Raw genomic sequence first — 23499 nt, 5'->3', positions numbered from 1 at the left:
CCTAGCTGCCTTTGACTGGACAAGGGGACCACTTAACCCCTCTTAGCCTAGCCAGATTCTCCTTCTTGAGGAACCAGATTTGAGAACAGGGTCTGGCCTTACTTGGCCATGGAGCCTGCAGGGAGACAGCAGCAGAGGCCAGTCCTAGGATCCCAACCCTTCCCCATCCCTGGGTCCAGCTCCTCCTGGGGCCCAGCATGACCCTGCCCTGCGACCTCAGGAACCACCCTCGCACCTGCAGAAGGGAGCCCCCATGGGTTTCTGCCTCCCACAACCAGTCCCCAGTAACTGCTTGAGGTTCTAAGTCCCCTGAGGACGCTGCCCAGAAAGCCCCCCAAAGCCAGTGCACCCCTTTCATAGATCTGGATTCAGCCATGGGGGATGGGAGCTTTTGTCTCTCCTTCCTGCAGAATGTGAACTGGAACTCTGCACTAACAGCGTGCCTCGCAGAGGATACCCAGGCCCAGAGCAGAGCTCTGTGGGAGCACAAGGACTAGGCAGCTCACGGATGTCCCACTTCCCTCCACACGGGCCCATCAGGCCTGGCTCCGAGGCACAGAGCTGATGCTAAGAAACCCACCCGTGGCGACACAGGAGTAGGTGGCAGAGCCAGAACTCACACCAAGTCTGTGTCTGTCTGACCTCAGAGCTGGGTCCTGCACTCCTCTCCCCTCCAGCCCCCTCGCAGCATGATGGAGACAGGGAAAGGGGCAGGGGAAGGCTCGCCTGTGCCTCCCAGGACAGGGTTCTCTGAACCTGGAGGAAACCGACACACCCCCGGGAAGGCACTCCACGCCAGTGTCAGGGTGACGCAGGGCCCCTCTGTGGGCGCCGTCTCAGATGGGTCCTTTGTGCCTCCCAATGCTCGATTGTGTGTTCTGTCATACACTGTGCAAGGAGCAGGGGCTGCACCGGCCAGCGTGGGGAATAATGGCCCCACTGTTCCCCATTACTCACCCACTGCTCCTTCTGGGCCTTGGGTGGGGGATTGGGGGCTGGTAAGGTTAGCAGCTACACACCAGGGCCCCAGAAGCTGCATGTCTTCCTCCTCTGGGGTAAGGAGGAGCAAGGTGAAGAACCCAGAGCACAAAGGGAGAGCTGGAGGGCTCTCTCTGGACTGCAGCCAGCCTGCCGAGGCCGAGCAGTTCCTGGAATAATCCGCCCCACATGATGGCTCTGATTTACAGCTGGGGTCCAGGCTCCAACTGGCAGGAATGGAATCAGCTGGAACTTGTGACCCACCTGTCCCCAGACAGGGACGATTCTGGGTGGGGATCAAGGCCAGGACGGCATCCTCATGCCTGGCATTCAGATCACAGCGGTTGGCTCCTGGGCTGTCCCTGCTGGCTTCTCACTGCCTCTCTCTGTGCAAAGGTGTCAAGCCCTGGGCAAAATGTATGTTCCCCTATGGCAAAACGTTCTAGCAGCAACCAGGAGGGAAAAAACAGGGCAGCCAGGGCAGCTGTTCCAGGTTTTCCCAGCCAAGCTACAACTGTACACGGGAAGCACACACTCAAACACCCAAGCACCCTCGGCTCCAAATTCACGAGGGCCCCAAACCAGGTGCTGCAGGATTGCCGTGGGCCCTGAGCGGCCCTCCCGCTGAGTATGGGATGAGGGACCTGTGACTGCTGGTGAAGAAATTAGCTTTGTCACATAGGAAGCACTTGTTGAGGGGCATGGACCGATTCATTGAGAGGTTAGACCGTTAGTCCACTGGGTATACCAGGTCCCTCAGGAAAGCCACGTGAGGGCACAGGCAGCACCCAGAGGCACACGTCCTTGGGGGAAGCAGAGGCTCCCAGTGCTCGCCGCTCTGGGAGACCACAGGCGAACCCCCTGCACCTCCCTGGCCTTGGCATTCTTAGCACCATGGTGGGGATCGATGCCCAATCAGCTCTCCTCCCTCCTCCCAGCCTGAGCCCAGCCAAGCAGTACCTAAGGCAAGAAGAGGTGAAGTGCCCACCCCTCAGCCTGTGGGCCTGCCAGGCCACCAGACTGCAGCGCTCCCGCCACCTAGTGGCAGGCCTGCGGTCCTCACCTGGAACAGCCACAGGAGCAGGGGCACCGGGCAGTCAGGCATGTGCAGGTAGAGGGTGCTCAGGAGGCCGCTGCGCAGGAAGGAGAGCTGTTGGGCCGGCGGGGAGCTGGGGGGCAGAGGGCTGAGGTTAGGGGAGGCCTCTGTGCCAGCACACTTGTCTCGGTGACACCGTGGGAGGCTGTCACTACCCAGCTTCACTGGCTGTTGGGAAGCATATCTGTAATGCTAGAGACAAATGTGCTTTTCAAGCCCTCAATGCACGGATCTGTCAGAAGGAAAAGAACCCAGGCTAGCATCAGAATCACCTGCTCTTCTTGAATGTTGCGTGAACACACCTCACAGTGTTTAAAACACACGGCGGGTGGCTGGATGCAGTGACTCACACCCATGATCCCAGCACTTTGGGAGGCAAAGGCGGGTAGATCACGAGGTCAGGAGTTCAAAACCAGCCTTGCCAACATGGTGAAACGCCGTCTCTACTAAAAATACAAAAACTAGCCAGGCATGGTGGCATGCACCTGTAATCCCAGCTACTCGGGAAGCTGAGGCAGGAGAATTGCTTGAACCCGGGAGGTGGAGGTTGCAGTGAGCCAGGATCGTGCCACTGCACTCCAGCCTGGGCAACAGGGCAAGACTCCGTCTCAAACAAACGAAAAACAGGGTGGGGCAGTGCAGTCTGCCCTTTCCATTTGACCACAGGGGAAAGTGAAATATTTGCCAAGGGTGTGGAAAGGTGAGGAGTGAGGCCAGGAGTGGGTGTCTTAGCCACGGGTTCCTCCAGCTGCAAGGGGCGGGCACGATTACCCCTGCGAGGCCAGCATCTCGAGATCTGGTTACACAGGGCGTTTCTGCTCTGCCTTATGTTTTTCAGATACAAAGGGGACACCTGAGAAGACAGGAAAATAACACAAAGGGGCCCGGGATGAAGACATTCTAGGAAGGAAATACCAACAAGAGTTCCATAGAGGATTCTTCAGAAACCACGTGAGCTGCAAGTGTCCCAGATTCCGGGGATGGGGGCGTGCTCAGACCAGCCACGCGGCTGTGGCCGTGACCGTGTGCCCATTCACACCACCCCCTCGGGCCTCTTCCTCCTAACAGGGGCTCTCAAAATCGGCGCTGGTGTGGAGATGAGCCCTGCCTTGGGGACCACTGACCTGGTAGATCACCTTGACCTACAAGATTCCAGGTCTCTGCAAAATGAGTTGTTGAAATGTTTCATATGGTTGTAGGGCCTCTGGTAGAAGGTGCTTCAGAAGTCATTTTCTAGGGGGTTGGCTGGACTTTGTCACCGTTCCTGAGCTCCTGGTCATCCCCAGAGAGCCTGGGTTTGGGGTAGGGTCCTCCTACGTCCTGTGCGTTTTGTGCCCACCATCTTTGCTTGCTCTCTCTAGACCACATCCCAAAGATAATTAACATGGATTCCAGGAAATGAAAATGTAAGTTCACATTTGTTCTTCTTTTTAATGGCCCAAATGCATGCAAAGAACATTTCAGAAAGTACTTAACGTTGCCACCCTAGATAAAAAGTTTTTCAGTCAGCCCAACCTCCTCCTTCTGCTCCTCCTCCTTCTCCTTTAAAAAGGACATCATACTTTAATCTGCCAGGAACAGAATGCTACAAAACAAAGATTATCCTCTAAGCCAAGCTGCTGTCTCTCTGAGAATGTCCAGGCAATTTACAAATTGCATGTTTTTTCTCTAAGTCATTTAAGTTCAGAGGAGAAAGCAGCTTTGTTCCTGTGGTTGTGAAGTTTACCGCCCTGAAACAGACCTTCGTTTGTACATACAAACACGTGTGCACCCCAGGACTGCTGGCATGCTCCACTCTACCCACGTGCCCGGTCACATGGAGACTTTCATGGACTGACCCCAACAAGACGTATGGTTCAGGAACATGCACAGCAGCCCGAACGCAGACAATACCCATGTAAACAATGTCTGGAGGACCTTGCAAGTTGGCAGAACCCCGACAAAGGCCATGTGGTGAGGAGGCTGGCGCTTCAGGGACTCTGAGGAGATGCTGGCTCTGGCATTCTGCTGGAGGGGGCACCCCGCCAGTTTCTTAGTGGGAGAATTGATTGTACAAGGCCCTGTTGGCTCAGATCAACACATTTCTAACTGCTGCTCCAAGGGAGAGACCCCACAGTTACAACATCTCCCTTCTGCTACGTGGGCTTTGCAGTTTCTGCCAGAGAAATGATTGATTGGCCACTGAGTTCATTGCTGCTGAGAAAATGTTGTCTATGGGACCAGGAGCAAGAGAAAGCCAGAAAGGACATAGTCCTTCTCTGCCCTGGGGTGACTGGCTTTCAAGGAATTCTGTGTTTAGGGTTAGAGGCAAGGACTCCCCTCTGCAGGCTGAGTGCATGCTCGGCGGGAAGGGAGTGTTGCTTCTCCTTGGCTCAGCCACAAGCCCTTTCACGCCCTTCAGGGTGTCACAGGGTGACCTCAAGCTTGGCTGCTGGGCAGGGAATGGGCCTTGTGCACAGACAATGCCTTGACTCTGGGGAAGGAAGGAGGATCCCAACAGCAGCACCCGGGCTGGGAAGCCTGGAGGAAAACGGAAAAAGGAAAGTGGGTGGGAGGGGTGTGCAGTGAAAGCTCAAATGCCTTAGGTGACAGAATTGGCTGTTGTCAGAGTCACGTCCCCACATCAAGAACATGGATGCTGGGTCCAAGGGGGTGCCTCTGTCCACGGCCAAGCCAATGCTGAGGTCAGAAGTTATCCTGAGAATGTTGGAGGGCCCTGGAGGGAGAGACGGAGGGACAGAGCCTCCATCAGCAGCAGATGCTGCATAGGCCTGGCTGAGTGGGAAGCCCCCAGCTGTCAGCCCTGAGGATCCCCTGAAGGGAGGTTCCCATCGGAGTCCTCAGCTGTGATTGGAGATGAGGAGGGAGCTGCTAATCCCCAGCCACGACAGCAATGACAGTGGGCAGGTGTCTGCCTCCACCCTCGCCGCCCACTGGAGCAGAAGGAAGCAAGGGAAGGACATCAGCTACAGTGAGGAAACCCGCAAAACCAGTGACAGCAAATGGAGGCAGCTGGGCTCAGCACGCGGGCCTTCCCAAGCAGAGCTCTGACCAGCTTCATCTTGGAATTTCTGTTCCTCATCACACCCAAGGGAAGATTCTTCCCGCCTCAACCTCCTCATTTATTTTATGGGCAGCAGTCCCAGAGGGCAAGGTCTCTAAATGCCTTGAGAATCCCAAGTGATGGCCGAAGGATAAACACCAAGTGTAGTTATTTATAAGTATCAGCTCCTGGGCCTTTGCCAAGTTACTCAAATCAGTCTGAATAAAATGCCTAAATACAACAGAAACCAATAGCAACCAAAGCTTTCACCTATGGCCTTTTGCTTTCTCTTTCTTTGTTTAAACATAAGAGAGGCCAGATGCAGTGGCTCATGTCTATAATCTCAGAACTTTGGAAGGCCCAGGCAGGAGGATAGCTTGAGGCCAGGAATTTGAGACCAACCTAGGCAACACAGTGAGACCCTGTCTCTAAAAAAAATACAAAAATTAGCTGAGCATGGTAGTGCACACCTGTGGTCCCAGCTACTCGGGAGGCTGAGGCAAGAGGACCTCTTAAGCCAGGAGTTGGTGGCTGCAGTGAGCTGTGATCGTACTACTGCACTCCAGCATGGGCAGCAGAGCATAGGCCTGACTAAAAACAAGAAAAAAATGAAATAAAAATAAGTGAGTGTTGGCCATGCATGGTGGCTCATGCCTGTAATCCCAGCACTTTGGGAAGCCAAGGCAGGTGGATCACTTGAGGTCAGAAGTTCAAGACCAGCCTGGTCAACATGGTGAAACCCCGTCTCTACTAAATATACAAAAATTAGCTATGCGAGGCCAGGCGTGGTGGCTCATGCCTGTAATCCAAGCACTTTGGGAGGCCACGGTGGGCAGATCATGAGGTCAGGAGATCAAGACCATCCTGGCTAACACGGTGAAACCCTGTCTCTACTAAAAATACAAAAAAAATTAGCCAGGCGCGGTGGTGGGCGCCTGTAGGCCCAGCTACTCGGGAGGCTAAGGCAGGAGAATGGCGCGAACCCGGGAGGCGGAGCTTGCAGTGAGCCAAGATCGCGCCACTGCACTCCAGCCTGGGAGACACAGCAAGACTCCGTCTCAAAAAAAAAAAAAAAAAAGAAAAAAAAAATTAGCTGTGCGTGGTGGCGGGTGCCTGTGATCCCAGCTACTCAGGAGTCTGAGGCAGGAGAATCGCTTGAACCTGGGAGGCAGAGGTTGCAGTGAGCCAAGATTGCCCCATTGCGCTCCAGCCTGGGCAACAAGAGCGAAACTTCGTTCCAAAAATAGGTAAATAAATAAGCGAGTGTTACCACAGGCAGAAACTCAGGGATTCCATAATGGCCCTGCTTGCTACCTCCGCTTGCTCTTTATTTTGGGGGGCAGATGCAGCCAGCTGGAAGGCTCAGCCCTCTCCACACTTCAGAACTGCTGGATTTATTGCACCTGGGCTTCAACCCTGGCCTCTTCCTCCAGGAAGAGAAGCTAGTGGCAAAACAAGAGGCAGGGCTGCCGGGCCTCCGGGAGCAGCTCAGCCTCATCCACCTCCTTCTTCCCCTGCCTGCTGGATGTTCATGGAGGAACGGCCTGGCCCATGCATCGGGCTTGTGGAAAGCACGCTGGTCCTCGCACCAACAGTGGCAGATGCACCCAGAGGACAAACGTGGACCCCAGTGTCCTTGCAAATACTGTGGGGGGCCTATGACTAACTGAGCAGGGCAGGCAAACTCCACCCTTCCGACTTCCGCCCCCGAGTGGGATGTGGGCTTTGGTCCTGACACTTTTCCATGCAGGAGAATTGGATTTCCTTTTGAATTACTGTGAAGGGAGGAGGAAAAAAGTTCAGCTCCTGCAATCAGCTGGTATCAGCTTCCGTCATAATGACATGTGACTCTGGTGGCAGGGGACTGACCCCGGGATGCACAGCTAGCTTGGTGATGGATGAGGGGGTCATCTGGACCACATGTACTCCCAAGGCAGGCTCCCCGGGAAGAGGGTTCTTGCACATAAACCTGGATAGGTCCAACAGGACAGCTGCTGGGACACAGACGCCAAGCCCACCCATGCTCACTCTGCAATCTGAAACAAACTGCTTAATTTGTGCTATTGCCTACTTTGTTCAGAGGGAAGATATTTTCCCCCTTTCACAGAAAGGTAAGAAGAAGTGAATCTATTTCAAGAGCTGATTTTTTTAAAAATGGCATTTACTTTCCCCCCTTCTAATGATAAAAATGATATATGTTCACTGTAGAAAGTTAGGAATATATAGGTGGTATAACGAGGAAAATGAAAACCTAGCTGTCAGCTCACACAGCACGAACTTTCTCCCACCCAAGTACTAACCAGGCCAGGCCCTGCTCAGCCTCTGAGATGAGAGAACATCCAGCACGTTCAGGGCAGCATGGCCACAGACCACAGTGGCAACTTTGTGTATGGAACTGGACTGACAGCTTTTTATTTATTATTATTTTTTGAGACAGGGTCTCACTCTGTTGCCCAGGCTGGAGTGCACTGGCATGATCACGGCTCACTGCAGCCTCGACCTGCCTAGGCTCAAGCCATTGTCCCTTCTGAGCCTGCTGAGTAGCTGGGACCACTGGTGTGCTATCACCCATGGCTAACTTTTTTTGCATTTTTTTGGGTAGAGACGGGGTTTTTCCATGTTGGCCAGGCCGCTCTGGAACTCCTGAGCTCAAGCGATCCTCCCAAAGTGCTGGGATTACAGGCATGAGCCACCATGCCCCGCTGACTGCTTCTTAAGAGATCCCCTTGTTGGCCGGGCGCGGTGGCTCACGCCTGTAATCCCAGCACTTTGGGAGGCCCAGGCGGGCGGATCACGAGGTCAGAAGATCGAGACCATCCTGGCTAACACGGTGAAACCCTGTCTCTACTAAAAATACAAAAAATTAGCCGGGCGAGGTGGTGGGCGCCTGTAGTCCCAGCTACGCGGGAGGCTGAGGCAGGAGAATGGCGTGAACCCCGGGGGGCGGAGCCTGCAGTGAGTTGAGATCGCGCCACTGCACTCCAGCCTGGGTGAAAGAGCGAGACTCCATCTCAAAAAAAAAAGAGATCCCCTTGTCACCCGCCTCCATGGCCATGTTTCTGGCTGAATGTGGTAAGATTATTATTGAATGACCGACTAGTGTTTTCCCACTCTTATGTCTGGCCTTGAAGTCCTTGGCACAAGGAGGAAATGAAAGATGACCCAGGGCTCAATGGTGACCTCCAGGAAGTGGGCCTCGCCACTGCCCGGCAGAAGTCCCAGGACTGAGTCCGAGTCACACAGCGGACATTCCCTCCAGAAAGCCCAAAGCCAATTCCCAAGACTGCAGATCTGAGGCACTGGCAACACCCTCTCTACGGAGCCTCATTACCATATCTGAGGGAGGAGGGTCTGAAGCCCTCACTCCAGGGAAGCTGGGCAGCCACCTGGCCCCATTTGGCAGGCCTGCTCTGATCCCAGGTCACCGCTCCACGAGCCATCTCATCTGTCAAACACTTCCTGCCCGCCATCCACTCTAGGACAGAAAACCTGCTGTGGGCACAAACTCCGAAGCTGAAGCAGCCCAGGAAGACGCCGTCCTTTCTCAACTGTCCACCTCAGTTCCTGCCCAGACATTCTTTGGCTCTCTCCTTTCTCCAGCTCTTTCTTCTTTTCACCATCTATCTCTTATATAATGCCTTTCCAACATGGTGATGTGAACCCTTACTAATGTTCTCACACTTAGACCCAATAACCTCACACTGCAGCTATGAACACATTTTAGACCTCCAGACAAATACTCCCCAATATTCCCCGCTGTATTATTTATAATAAAGGAAGGTTGGAAAAAACTTTAATGTTCAAAAAATGAGAAAATGCTTAAATATGTTAGGGCATCAATGTAATAAAGTATTATTTCATTATTAACATTTTATCATCTAATTGCAATGTTTGGACGTTGTTCAGATCCTGATTTGAAGAATCTTTTTTTTTTTTTTTTTTTTTTTGAGATGGAGTCTTCCTCTGTCACCTAGGCTAGAGTGCAGTGGCACGATCTCGGCTCACTGCAAGCTCTGCCTCCCGGATTCACGCCATTCTCCTGCCACAGCCTCCTGAGTAGCTGGGACTATAGGCGCCCGCCACCACGCCCGGCTAATTTTTTTGTATTTTTAGTAGAGATGGGGTTTCACCCTGTTAGCCAGGATGGTCTCGATCTCCTGACCTCATGATCCGCCTGCCTCGGCCTCCAAAAGTGTTGGGGTTACAGGCGTGAGCCACCGCGCCCGGCCTGAAGAATCTATTAAAGACATCTAAAGAAAACTGAAGGCCAGGCGCAGTGGCTCACATCTGTAATCCCAGCACTTTGGGAGGCTGAGGCAGGAGAATCACTTGAACCCCGGAGTTCGAGACCAGCCTGGGCAACATGGCGGGACCCTCATCTCTACAAAAAAATACAAAAAGTAACCTAGAGCGGTGGCACACACCTGTAATCCCAGCCACTCAGCAGGCTGAGGTGGAAGAATCGCTTCAGTCAGGGAGGCAGAGGTTGCAGTGAGCCGAGATGGTGCTACTGCACTCCAGCCTGGGCGACAGAGTGAGATTCCATCTCAAAATACTTAAAAAAAAAAAAAAAAAAAGAAGGAAGAAAATTGAAATCCGAGCACTAACTCATATTAGCACTATTAAGAAATTACTATTTCTTCAGGTATGATAGTAATATCGAAGTTATGTCTAAAAATAGAGTCTTATGTTTTAGAGACACAAACTGAAGTAGTTGTAGATTCAGTTTTCTGTGTCTGAGGATTTGCTTAAAAGTAATCCTGAGGTGGCCGGGCACAGTGGCTCACGCCTGTAATCCCAGCACTTTGGGAGGCCGAGGTGGGCAGATCACAAGGTCAGGAGTTCGAGACCAGCCTGACCAACATGGTGAAGCCCCGTCTCTGCTAAAAATACAAAAATTAGCCGGGCGTGGTGGCAGGTGCCTGTAGTCCCAGCTACTCAGGAGGCTGAAGCATGAGAATCGCTTGAACCCAGGAGGCGGAGGTTGCAGTGAGCTGAGATCACACCACTGCACTCCAGCCTGGGCGACAGAGCGAGACTCTGTTTTTAAAAAAAAAAGTAATCCTGAGGTAATAGTGTTGGTGGGCAGAGGTTGAGAGGAAACAAGATTGGCTTTGAGTTGATCCTTGTTGAAAGTGAGTGATGGGTGTGTGGAAGGACGTTATATGGTTCTCTATACTTTGATATGTGCTTGTTAACTTTCCACGATAAAAACTTTTAAAGGAAGCATATCAAAATGTTAAAAATAATTTTTGTATCATACAATAAGATGGACTTGGAATTCATGAAATAAACATAAGCCCTGTATAACTGGAAAAGAGAGCAAGACTCTGGCATTCAAGTCCTAAGGTGGCCGAAGAGACCACAGCAGCAGCTCCGCCTCTGTTCTCCTCACCGGGTGGGCAAGGACAGCCCCTTCTCCACGGCCCTGGCCTCCAGCCCCACAGGGCACCAGCCTGTGTGAGCACCCGGCAGACGCTGCTGCACTGAACCCTGTGGACTTTCTTTCCTCTTCTTCTTGGATATATTAGCTCATAATTCCAAGTGTTGGATAAGGTTGTGGTAAATCTTTTAAAAATTCTCTCAAAAAGCAATATAGTCAATGGTTACGTGATAATGATCATGAATTTACTTCCAAAAAGAATAAGACAGCTGTTGTATTGTTAGAGTGTGTGCCTGCAGCTGGGGACAGGCTTTTCAGTGTCTGCATCACACACACACTGAAGTGCCTCCAACAAGTAGGTGGAAGGGTCCATCACATGCCCTCGATGGCCCAGGAAGGGGCCAGTGCTGACGGAGACACAGCCCCAAGGCACGCATAGTGGGTCTGCTGTTCTGTGACACTGGGGTGTATGGGAGGAAAAAGCAACATGAACCTGTAAATGCACAACTGGCTATCTGCTATAATGTGGGAATTTTTTAATTGTGTGCAACAAAATTAGTAAATGAAATACTGTAAGTAGACAATGTCACCTACATCTCTAAAAACTGACACATTCAAATTGGCCTCATCACCTCTTCAAATTTTCCCCTTTGGGGTGGCCCTTATCCCTGGACTCCAGGAGGGAGGGGTCCTGGACAGGCTGTGCCACCCCTCACCCCTCCTCCCCACACTTACCTGAGGAACAGCCCTTCCAGGTGGCTGCGCGGCTTCAGGAGTGAGGAGTCCAGGATGCATGGCAGGGGGTGACGCCAGGGCAGAAACACAGTCTCACCTGGATGGACCAGTGGGATGGTCTGCAGGGACACTGAGTACTTTTCCACCAGCATCCTGGCAAGGCAAGGGGCAGGAGGGCCGGGCATCAGCAGATGCACCTCGGCCTGAGGCATAGCCATTGGCCCAGGGAAGGACAGAGGGGGCCAGGGGCTCCCTGCCTTGCAGTCCTTGCAGCAAACCAGGGGGACAGCGCCACCTGCTGATGGAGGAAGAGCCCACCTAGGCACGCAGTAGCCCCTTCAGTCTCCCATCAATAAGGCCTATCCCTTGCTCAAGGCACCAGTCCAGCAGCCAGAAGACCCAACCCCACCCACTGGATCTGTCAGGTCAGACTTTCACTGCACGTCTACAATGCCAGGTACGGAAGGTGAGTCAGGAATGGACCACCCAGGAAGGGCATAAACAAATCACGGCAGTCCCCTGCAGCGAGTGGACAGAGAGGGCTACAGGGCAGCTCCATAAGGGCCCAGGAGAGGAGCCCTGGGTGCGGCCAGGGTTAGGGACGGCATCCTGGGAGGGGCAGGAAGGCTGGTAAGCAGGCAGCATGGGCGTGGGCGGAAGCAGGAGGGTCTTGAGCTCATATGAAGGAGGCTGGATTCTCTCTCAGGGCCGGCAGTCCTCAAGCTCTAGGACTCTGAGGACCACCCAGGCAGCTGCTGCAATGCAGATCCTGGGCCCGGCCTGGCCCAGAGAGTCTGATTTAGTGGATGGGAGCTGGCCCCATGGACAAAGAAGGGACGAGGTGAAGGGATACATTTCAACAGCATCGGAGAGAGGTGAAAACTGTCAGGACTTAATGACCCATTGAAATGAGGATGGGAAAAAGGGAGGCAGCGAAGATGTTTCCCAAGAATGAGCTAAATCTACATAAAGAAGGACCGGCAACGTGGCTGAGCCCAGTAAGTTCTTGGGTGAAAACAGCAGCAGAGGGTGTGTGTGCATGCACACACAAGCCTACACACATATGCACGGACACAGACGTGCTCAGACACGTGCAACGCCCACCGCCAGCATATGACATATCCCACTACAACTGAGGGTCATCCCAGGGAGCAGAATCAGAGGGAGGGGAGAGGAAAAGAAGGCAACTTCCTCTTTACTTCATATAACTATGTTCTGTTTGATTTTATAGCAATATAACACATATTTAACAACAGAACAATAAAATAAAACAAGCTCTGGACACTGCCTCTCTTCCTCTCATCAGGAGATGGCCCATTCCCTGGTTTCCAGCTAGGCCCACTGTTTGGGACAGCAAACCCGGGGGCGGAACAGCCCACAGGCCCCCTTAGGATCTGGACATGAGCAGCTGGCACTGGGGGTGGCGTGGTGTCGCCTGCAGCCCACCAACCTAGCACATGGAACCTGTCTCACTTTCTGGCCAAGTGACCCAAGGTAAGGCCCTGACCCACATCACAGGGTGGTCCTGAGAATGAAATGGCACAACAAATGGGAACAATGCTGCAGACCCGGGAGGACTCTGACCCTGCGGGCTTCGGGAAGCATCTCACCAAACCACCACACAAAAGGTAAAACAATTTCCTGTTTGGTTCATGTCTTTGCCATTAGTTTTGTATCTATTGCTTAAGTTGTTTTTTAGTTTGAAAAAATGAACAAATTATTAAAAGCCTAGGCTAGGTGCGGTGGCTCAGCACTATGGGAGGCCGAGGTGGGCGGATCACCTGAGGTGGGGAGTTCAAGACCAGCCTGGCCAACATGGTGAAACCCTGTCTCTACTAAAAATACAAAAATTAGCTGGGCGTGGTAGCTGGCACCTGTAATCCCAGCTACTTGGGAGGCTGAGGCAGGAGAATCACTTGAATCTGGGAGGTGGAGGTTGCGGTAAGCCGAGATAGCACCACTGCACTCCTGCCTGGGCGACAGAGCGAGACTCCATCTCAAAGGGAAAAAAAAAAAAAGCCTATAAGAACTAGGCTAATCTATAAAGGGGTCCTGTCCCTGTCCCTAAAACCATCTTTTAAAGGGACTTCTGTGATGCTGGCTGTAATGTATGTGCATTATTAAGAGTCCTGAGGCGACTCTTATACATCTAATTGGGGATTTCCTGTGCAGCCTAGAGCTGAGAATAAAGGATGATGTTGTGGTTTAAATATCTGCCTCTGCCCCAGGCTCAGCACACACGCAAGGTCTTTTAACTTTAAGAAATGGAGAATTGAGGATGTCACCCATTCAAGATGCAAGCCGCTTGTTAGAGCGTGCACAGATGCTTGCTCGGGACTGCCGGGGTCCTTTCTGCGATGGGCAGTTGTGGCAATTAGATGACGCCTTGTCTGGCAGGCAGTGGTCAGCCCCCACCCTACGCATCCCTTCCTGACCTGCACCCCCTTCCCTGGCCCTATTCAGGGATGGAAGAGGCTGCTGGCTTTGTACACTGGTGAATGACTTTTGTAAAGCAGAAAGCTGAACAGTCCCATCCAAATGATCCCACATCAAAACCACCACCTCAAAGTGGCTGTTGTCAAAGAGGCTTTCTCAAAGCACCACTGGAAAACATCATGTGCCCAGCAAATTACCAGTGTTTTCAAAGCCAGGACTACCTTCTGCGTTAAGCTGGTTGCACAGATAACTTCCTTTCTGTGAGGAGTTTCAAAACATCCAAGCCATGACTTCTGGAATGTTGGATGTACTCGGTAGAAAGATACAGAGCTGGAAGAATTACTCTTGCTGCAGAGATTTTAAAAAGGTTTTAAAAGGTTTGATTCCATGGCTATGTAGCTAGTGAGTGGAGAACCTGGAAACCAAAACCATGCACCTCAAAGCTGCTTTCATCAAATATAATGCTGCCAAAGTGCTCTTGCCGAGGAAGGCCTTTGGCCCTAAACACACTAATTAAATTCAGTCTACATGCCCCACCACGTCCATCCACATGCTTCCTGCAACATCAGACAGGAAGCAGCACCTGCCTCGTGGGAGTCCATGTGGGATGTCACGGCCGGCTGCCTTTCGCTGGACCTCTGGGCAGTGTGTGAGGAGCTCTCTTTGTCCATCTGGGACGGCTGCTCAAATCCCAACACATTCCTAAACTTTCACCATAATAACTGGAACCAGTCAGGAGGCAGGGGTCCTTCTAATTTGGGCCAGGCAAAGTATAGCCTGCAGGCGGAGTCCTGTGTGGGGCCTGTTTCTGCAACAAGGGCTCACTGCAGCACAGCCATGCACCTTCATTCACCCAGCATCTGCAGGAGCCTCCTGCTGCAGCAGCAGAGTTGACAGAGACCGCCTGGTCCTCAAGACCTAAAATATTTGCTATTTACAAACTTTTCACAAAGTTTGCTGATCCTTGATTTAGTCAAGAGATGATTATCAGGCTGGGCACGGTGGCTCATGCCTGTAATCCCAGCACTTGGGGAGGCCGAGGCAGGCGGATCGCTTGAGCCCTGGAGCCCAGGTATTCAAGACCAGCCTGGCCAATGTGGCAAAACCTTGTCTCTACTAAAAATATAAAAATTAAGCCAGGTGTGGTGGCACACACCTGTAGTCCCAGCTACTCGGGTGGCTGAGGCATGAGAATCGCTTGAACCCAGGAGGCGGAGGTTGCAGTGAGCCAAGATCACACCACTGTACTCCAGCCTGGAAGACAGAGCGAGACTCCATCTCGGGGGAACAATAAAATAAAAAAGAGAGATGATTATCAGAAAAACTTCAAAAAAAAAAAAAAGGCAAATGGCCAGCCCAGGTGTGGCTCATAACTATCTCTGGGCACCCATGCAATGTGGGGATCCTAAAAGCAGGCCACATCCCGCCACCAGGAAGTCTGTGTGTTATCACTCAACAGGCCCTTAAGGAGGGAATGCAGAATGCTAACCTAGGGTGTGCAACAAAACTTCGCCCATGTGGTGCTTAGACCAGCACTAAATAATACCTCGGCCAGGTTCACAGAAGCAGCAAGGCCCAGGTGGCAGAGGAGCCAGGGTGGGTTGGCTGACCCACCCTGGCCACACAGCTGGGGCCACCTCCTCCCCTGCAGCCCAATGCACATGTTCTTCAGGTTTCCCCTTCCAGCCTCCCTAGCATCAATTCCCCGCTCTCTTGGTCACTACCATTGGCCTACAGACGTGCTGTTACTCCCTCTACCAAAGAAAGAGAAACAGAGAGAAAAGCCAGAAAGAAACCACCCCACTGATCTGACCCCACTTTCCTTTTCAGCTACTGCCCATTCTTCTCCTTCGTCCCTTCTTGTTCTTCCAGGAGCCCACTCCAGTCAGGTTTGCCTCCAGCAGAGCTGCTCCTGTGCAGGGCACTGTGACCTCTAAATCATGTCAATCATTCCCACTCGGCCAGCAGCCTGGCACCCAGGCATCTGGCTTCACTGCAACCTGCACCATCTCCTTTGCCATCTCCTCTTTGTGGCTGCCAAATGCTGTGGGCTCCATGCCCTTGGGCCCCTGCTGTTCTCTCTCCCCAGGTGATCATCGGTTTGGTGGCTTTATTTATTATTTATTTTTATTTTTGAGACGGAGTCTCGCTCTGTCATCCAGGCTGGAGTGAAGTGGTGCGATCTCGGCTCACTGCAACCTCCACCTCCCAGGTTCAAGTGATTCTCCTGCTTCAGCCTCCTGAGTAGCTGGGATTACAGGTACGCGTCACCATGCCCAGCTAATTTTTGTATTTTTAGTAGGGACAGGGTTCAGGGTTTCACCATGTTGGCCAGGCTGGTCTCAAAACTCCTTGGCTCAAGTGATTTACCTGCTTCAGCCTCCCAAAGCGCTGGGATTACAAGACGAGAGCGACCGTGCTCCACCCCGGTTTTGTGGCTTTAAATGTCATCCGTACACAGTGACTCCCAAGCTTGCCTCTCCAAGTAGCCTCCCTGATCTCGCCCCAGGATGCCCCAAATGAATCCTTGATTCCAAGCCCACCTTACCCGCCGCATGTAGCACAGTCACTCAGTCTCCTCCCATTTTTTTTTTTTTTTAAGAGACAAGGTCTTGCTGTGTCACCCAGGCTGTGGTGCAATGGTGCGATCATAGCTCACTGTAGCCTCAACCTCCCCGGCTCAAGTGATCCTCCTATCTCAGCCTCCCAAGTAGCTGGAACTACGGGCATGTGCCAACACATCTGTGTACTTTTAAAAAATGTTTTAGGAGAGACAAGCTCTCCCTATGTTGCCGGGGCTGGTCTTAAACTCCTGGGCCCAAGCAATCCTCCTGCCTTGGCATCCCAAAGTGTTGCAATTACAGGCATGAGCCACTGTGCCCAGCCTCCCCCAATTTATTTAAAGATAACTCCAACCTTCCAGTTGCTCAGACCTAAGCTCCTGGGGTCCCTATTGAGTCCTCTCTTTGTCCTATACCTTCCATCCATTTGTCAGCAAATCCTGTCATTTCTACCCTGAAAATACACCCAGAATTTGCCCACTCCTCAGTGTCCACCCCATCCTCAAGCACTGTCTTTACTTTTGGATTCCTACCAAGGCCTCCTCTGCTCCTGGTCCCCTCCCCGCTGCCCTGGCCTCCACACCTAACTGGTCTATCCTCAACACAGCGGCCAGAGGGTCCTGTGCAGACACGTGTCCGATTAACTCAGAGGAAAGCCTCCAAGAGCCAGTGCCTGCCCCTGGCCTCCCTCACGTCCTATCCCCCAGCAGCCCCCTTCTCCAGGCTCCCACACGCCAGGTGCGCTCCCACAGCAGGGTCCCTGGAATTGGCTCTCACCTCCTCGAGGTGCTGCTTAGAAGACCTGCTCACAAGGCCTTCCCTGAGCCCTCATCACAGCCCACACCCTTCCCAGAGCCCACATCCCTTCATCATCAGAGCCTTCATCATCAAAGCCCATATGATTAGAGCCCACATCATCAGAGCCCACACCCTTCCCAGCACTCCTTATGCTCCCAGCGTTAGCCTTTCTCAGGAGCCCTTGCAGCACAACTTCACTGATCTTATTTACTGCTTGTCTCCAGAAGGAAAGCTGAAGCAGCGGGAAGGCAGAGATCTGACTGGTTTTGTTCCTGCCACATCCCGAAGCTACAGCAGAGCCTGGCACATAGTTGGCACTCGATAAATGTCTGCTGGGTGAATGGATGGATGGATGGACACATGGACAAATGGGTGAATGGATGGTGTTACAGGCTTATGTTTGTGGCCCCCCAAAATACATGTGTTGAATCCTCACCCCCAGGGTGAAGGTATTAGGAGGTGGGGCCTTTGGGAGGCGATGGGGCATGAGGGTGGAGCCCTCATGAATGAGATTGGCACCCTTATGAAAGGGCCCCAGAGAGCTCTCTTGCCTCTTTCTGTCACGTGAGGACAGAGAGACTTAGGCAGTCTGCAACCTGGAAGAGTGCTCTCACCAGGACCGACCCTGCTGGCTCCCGGGTCTCAGACCTCTAGCCTCCACAACTGTGGGAAACAGACTTCAGCTGCTTAGAAGCCACCAGTCTATGGCCCTTTGTTCTAGCAGCCCCAACAGACCAAGACGGATGGAAAACAGTGTGCCCTGAAGATGGACTCGGTTGTGGCCCTGGGCATCTCTGATGCTCCGAGGTAGAGATGAAGCCAGCTCTCCCTCCAGCCAATGGCCCAATTAAATTAGGGCCCCCACTCAGAGCTACTTTCTCTTCTCCAGTTAGGGGAAGATGAAAAATCTTACATGGTCGTAACCTCCCCTTGAAAGCAGATTTCATTTAGATTGTGGTTTTGTGTAGTTATTTTCCCAAGAGATCTGTGTCTATGAATTTGGGCAGATAATTGGGGCAGAGCAAGCTGTGTTTTATGATCCCTGTGTGGCAAAGGCTCAAATGAGACCCTGATGCACAGTAGGTGATCAGATCTTTCTTCAATCAATGGCTGAATGTGGCTTTAAGAGAAAGAGGTAGCTTTAGAATTCACTAATAGTACACAAATCACTGTACCATGTTGGTCAAAACTCTGTCCAAAACCAGAGGGGGTTGGCACCTCAGTCTTTCCCCTTTGGAGGCTGGTGCCAGGCCCCTGCCCCTCACCTGTGCTCCAGCGTGAGTGGCACTTCATCTTCATCAAGATCCAAGGAGTTGAGATTGAGACACTCCTGCAGAAACAGCCTCTCTCGCTCCTGTTCCAGGGCCTGTTCCCTACAGGAAGTCGAGGGCCAGAGCCAGGGGTCAGTGTTGTTCCCCATTGTGCAGCCCTGTCACTGGGCTGCAGGGGTTCCCACCAACACGGCAAGACCAGAGGGCTGCGCCATCCTGGCTGGTCTCCTGTGAAGCTGCTCACACAGATTTTTAAGGCAATGGGGACGGGTTGCATTACATAGACTGTGCTTTCCCCAAATGAGCAGAGAGGAGCAAGCAGGCCAGAAGGAGATGGTTCTCACCACATGACTTCCAGTGCATCTTTACTTGTGTACACTGTTTGGTCTTTTTTTTTTTTTTTTGATACCAGACATCACTGTGTTGCCTAGGCCAGAGTGCAGTGGCTTTTTATAGATGCAACCAAAGTGTACCACAGCCTCAAATGCCTGGGCTCAAGCGATTTCCCACCTCAGCCTCTCAAGGGACAACAGGCAAGCACTCGGCTTCATTTTTTTTTTTTTTTTTTTTTTAAACACACCAAGGCCTAGGGCTAGCCCTTCTGCTCCTCAGCCACGTGACCAGGAAAGATCTCGTGCCCTCGCTCCTCGGCATCCCCGACACGTGCATGGCGTGACTCTGCAGCCGCTTAGGGCAGCCCCTCTGCTCCTGCCCATTCCCTTTCTCTCCTTACCCTTCCTGCCTGGCTCCTGGGGCTCTGTTTTCCACCACCAGCCCCTGTGCGTCTCACTTCCTCTTTCAACTGGCCCCCACAATAGGCCCCACACACCTGTTACCTTGCCAGAGCCCCGATTCCTACCCTCCTCCCGCCCTGCAAACCAACACAGCCTTCCTTGTCCTTGCGCCCAGGCTGTGGAGAGAGCCCTGGGAGCCTCCCCAGCCCGTCTGGCCCCTCCAGGTGCCCATCCTGGTTGGGCCCATGGGTCCTCAGTTCTCTAACATTTTCTCTCCACCCCAGGTCTGTTGTGAGCTCAGATCCTGCTAGCCAGCCACTCACTGAGTGATTTCCAGCTGAATGTGACTGGGCCCCTCCAATGTCCCATGTCTACCACCCAGGCCACCAGACCCACCAGAAGCCCCATCGCCCTCCTCCCAGGGGCCTCCTGGCTGTTAGCCCCGTCCCAGGCCCCCTCAGCCCCTCATCACTGTCCCTCTCTTGCCCTTCCCATCCCTTCTCCAAATGCAGCCTACGCTTTCTTAAACAAGAGAAAACATATCTCTGCCTGCTTCAGTTTCTCCCATGACTCAGCCTTGTGTCCAACAAGGCCCCTCAGGCTCCAGCTCCATGCGCATCTCATCTTGGCTGCATCTCCTGCCTCGCCCCTCCAACCCCTCTTCACCGAGAATTTGGGTCCTGGCCGGCATAATCTGTCTTACCCACCTTTACATGTGCAGTCATCCCCCTCCCGCCAAACAAAACTTCTTTTCCTGCAAGGTTCAGTGACAAGGACACATCTGGGAGCCTTTTCCGACTCCGGGTTAAGTTAGGTGTCACTCTTCTGGGCTCCTCCGTGGCAACATGACAGAGTGGGTAGTATGAGATCATTATGCTAAACTGCCAGGGAAGCAGGGGCTGTACCATCAGCTCCACTATCCAGAGCCTGGCATGGTGCAGCACACAGCGTGCTATGGACTAAATGTCTGTGTCTTCCCAGAATTCCTATGTTGAAGCCCTAACCCCAGTGTAGCTGTATTTGGAGTAAAAAAGTAATTAAAGTAAAATGAGGTCACTGATCCCACAGGATTAGCGTCCTTAAAAGAAGAGACACCAGACAGATTGTGCTCTCTCTGCCACGTGAGGACACAGCAAGAAGCAAGAAAAAGAGCCCTCACCAGGAATCGACTGACCAGAACCTCGATCCTGGGCTGCTGGCCACCAGAACTGGGAGAAATAACTGTATTGTTTAAGCCCCCAGTGTGTGCCATCCTGTTACAGCAGCCCGAGCTGACTAGCACAGAGCAGGACCCTCCCAATGCCAGGCACACCGACAAGCAGGCACGAGGAGGCCCCAGCTGTTCATTTTCCTGCCAATATTTTCAAGCGTCTACTAAATGCACATCGCCATGCTGGGAACCGTGGAACTATATAGGCATGGTCCCTTCCCTAACGTACAATCTAATGGGAGAAAATCACTCAGGTGAAGGAGCTAAACAACACAAGTCCCTGGGTTGGAGGAGCCCAGAGGGGCTGCACAGCAGAGGCAGATGAGATACTCCAGGGCGGGCCAGAGGGCCAGGAACGGACCAAAGAATAATTCATCCCAGTGCATGAGGAGCTCCCTGCCAATAGGGCTGGGAACTTTGAGGAGGGTGGAAAGAGTGGGCATCAGTCCTCCCACCAGGAGAGCTGGGTGTTCCAGGGTGGCATCGCCCCCACCCACACTTAACTTCTGCAAACACAATGGACATGCACTGAACAAAAACAACGCAATACAATAACGGGAGAGGACAAAGACTCAGGAAGTGTGAACAACCTGCTCACGTGCCACCAAAGAGCATGCCCCCATGAAGACGACCCCTGTCGGTCCCCAGCCACCTGCACCTCCCTAGAGATTTCCAATCTCATCAGACGTGACTGCTGCCTTCAGCAGTCTGTGGAAACTACTTAGGGCAGACAGGGAGAGAGCTAGTTAGAAGCTAATATGCTGGGAGAAGGCAGGTGTGAAACTCAGAGTGGATGGGAAAATGGGCAAAGCATGCCTGCACGCTGGGGTAGAAGGCGGCGGCAGAAATGTTAGGAGGTCCCATCTGCCCAGCATGACCCTCCAGCCACAGCCAGGCTGTAACCCTCAGCCACAAAGCCGTCTGCTTTTCCACTTCCCTCTCACACAACCCTTGAGTGGGAGGAGACACCCTTGAACTGGCAGGAGTTGGGCAGAATGGAGCCAAGGTGGAGAAGGGACCCAGAAGGAGGGCTCTGTTCGTGGTGGGAGTCTGGGGGCTCTCTGCCTTGGTGATGCCACCCACTGCCCTGGCGACCTGCCTGTTACTGATCAGAGCACACAGGGCAGGCTGAGTCTGGGTGGGAGGTTGCTGTACTCTGACCAGACTCTGCAGTGAGTCCCGGGACTGCTGCCAACCCTGCAGAAATAAGCACCCCATGACAGGCCATGCCCTGTGCTCACCTCTTCTCCTGCAGTAAGTAGTCCAGGTTGTTGAAGTAGCTTCCTGAGCCCCCCCAGGAGAACTGGAGAAACAGCACATGAGAATGAGGATGACAGAGAAGTACAAAGATAGAGGGGAAAAAAGAAAAAAAAACTAAATTAAGCCCTTTATTTATTTTGTTTGCTTTTCTGAAAAGATACTATGTTCACATGATTAAAAAATCAAAAAGTATAAAGGAGCAGGGTAAAATGTCTCCCTGTCCCCACCCCCAACCACCTGTTCCCTCCCCACAGGTGCCCATGGGATGGGCATTCCTCGTGTGCTTTCAGAGACACTTCACACAGAGACAGCAAACAGTACCACATCACAGGCGCCAGCACACCACACCACACAGCCTATCCTGCACCAGGCTCTATCCTGCACTGCACTCTTTTTCAATCTCAATGATCTGACATCATTCCCTATCAAAGCCAAAGAGTTTATCTCTCCCTCCCCATCCCCATCCCCTCCCTTCCCCACTGTGCCCCTCCCCATTGCCCTCTCCTCCTCTCCCTCTCCTCTCCCTCCCTCCCTCTCCACCCTCTCTTCCCCTCTCTCTCCTTCTCCCCCTCCTTCCCTCTCTCCCCCTCTTCTTCTCTCCTTCCCTCTGTCCCCCTCTCCCTTGTGTCTCTGTCTGTCTGTCTGTCTCTCTCTCTCTCAGGCTGTTAAAACAGCTGAAGCCCATTCTTAGAATAAGTGTTCTCAATCCATGGCCTGTCAATGTCCCGCAGTCTACCTAGCAGCAGGAGCTTATTCCCAATTGGAAGTTCATCACTGAAGTTCCATTTAGGACTCCCAATCCACTGGATCAGAGTCGGCTTAAGTCTCTGCGGACAACCAAGCCCAGACCTCAGTTCTGAGATCCCTCCTTGCTCCAGGGCCATAATCCTAACCTCAGCCATGAAAGCCTCAAGGCGCCCCATGAAGTGGCATCGAATTTGGTGCCACCCAAAGCCATCTGTCGCAGAGTTACGGGTGGAGACACAGGGCGAGGTGCATCCTGGCCTTGGGGGCCTGCGCTTCCAGCCATGAGGACCCAAGGCCTGAGGAGGGATGGTCAAGGGGAAGTGTCTGAGGAATGGCAGCTGGGGCATGGCCAAGGAGGGGGTGGCCTGGGGTGACTGTAAAGGGGTGGCTAAAGATGGACAGCCAAGGAGGAGAGGCCAAGGGCGGACACGCGCTCACCTCTGGGGCCACAGCCTGCTGGCTCGGGCCTGTCGTGTTCCAGAACAGCTTCTCCGGCAAGGCCAGGCCCCTCTTCAGGTCCAAGTCCAGGTGTTCCTGCTCCAACTCCTCGGGCAGCTCACCGGCCAGTCTCCTCAGGCCCTGGGGGCCCACCACACCCACCCACCTCTGGGCCGGGGCCTCCTGACTGGCCTGCAGCACCCTCGGGTTGAGGAACTCCACAGGCGGGGGGCTCCAGTCGATGGGAAACGTTTCCCCGGGCGCCTGCATCTTGGGCTTCTTTGGTGATGTGGGAGCTGGAGCTGAGGCAGGGCTGCAGGGCCGCCGGGCAGAGCAGCGGGGCCTCTGGTCCAGGGGATGGTCTGACAAGCCATCCTCCAGGCTGGACAGGAGGATGGGCATGGTGGTGGCGGCCTGCACCCCTGCAGACAGGACAGAATACTGTGGTCCCCTGCCCACCTGCCACCGTCCCAGATGTCAAGCCAGACTGGGTAATGAGAGCAGCAAATGGGTGAGAGAACAACTTGGGGTGCTGCGGGAAGGATGCAATGGAAATCCTTCAGCCATGGGCTCTCCATTTCTTCTTGCCCCCAAACCTCAGTGGGGATTTACCTGTGCAGGTGAGAGACACCTACCTTCTCTCAGAGGAAGGGCTAGCACTGTCTCCTGGGGCCCAGCCATCTGCAAGCCGTGGGACATCTGTCCTGGAAGGAAGCGCCTGTGAGGGCCGGTGAACCTCCAGAAGAAAGCTACAGGTTCTAAACCCTGTGCTTCCCACAGAGGAGGGCCTGGGCCCACTGTGCCCAAGA

At 53.1% G+C, this 23499-nt stretch overlaps 1 protein-coding gene across 1 annotated transcript in view; it reads right to left on the bottom strand.

Annotated features, from left to right (window-relative positions):
- Positions 1 to 23499, bottom strand: part of FAM178B (family with sequence similarity 178 member B) — a 112563-nt gene that overhangs the window by 74896 nt on the left and 14168 nt on the right. Inside the window, exons 3-8 of the mRNA XM_058428100.1 lie at positions 23326 to 23394; positions 22691 to 23112; positions 21487 to 21548; positions 18296 to 18403; positions 11236 to 11388; positions 2042 to 2147 (exon numbers count right to left, since the gene is read on the bottom strand). Coding sequence (XP_058284083.1) covers positions 2042 to 2147; positions 11236 to 11388; positions 18296 to 18403; positions 21487 to 21548; positions 22691 to 23112; positions 23326 to 23394 — 920 coding nt within the window. The remainder of the gene's footprint in view (positions 1 to 2041; positions 2148 to 11235; positions 11389 to 18295; positions 18404 to 21486; positions 21549 to 22690; positions 23113 to 23325; positions 23395 to 23499) is intronic.

The sequence above is a fragment of the Hylobates moloch genome, unplaced genomic scaffold, assembly GCF_009828535.3.
Source record: "Hylobates moloch isolate HMO894 unplaced genomic scaffold, HMol_V3 SCAFFOLD_15, whole genome shotgun sequence".
In the NCBI taxonomy this organism is placed as follows: Eukaryota; Metazoa; Chordata; class Mammalia; order Primates; family Hylobatidae; genus Hylobates; species Hylobates moloch.
Note: the sequence above shows the minus strand (reverse complement) of the source record. Positions and strands in the feature narration are given on the sequence as shown.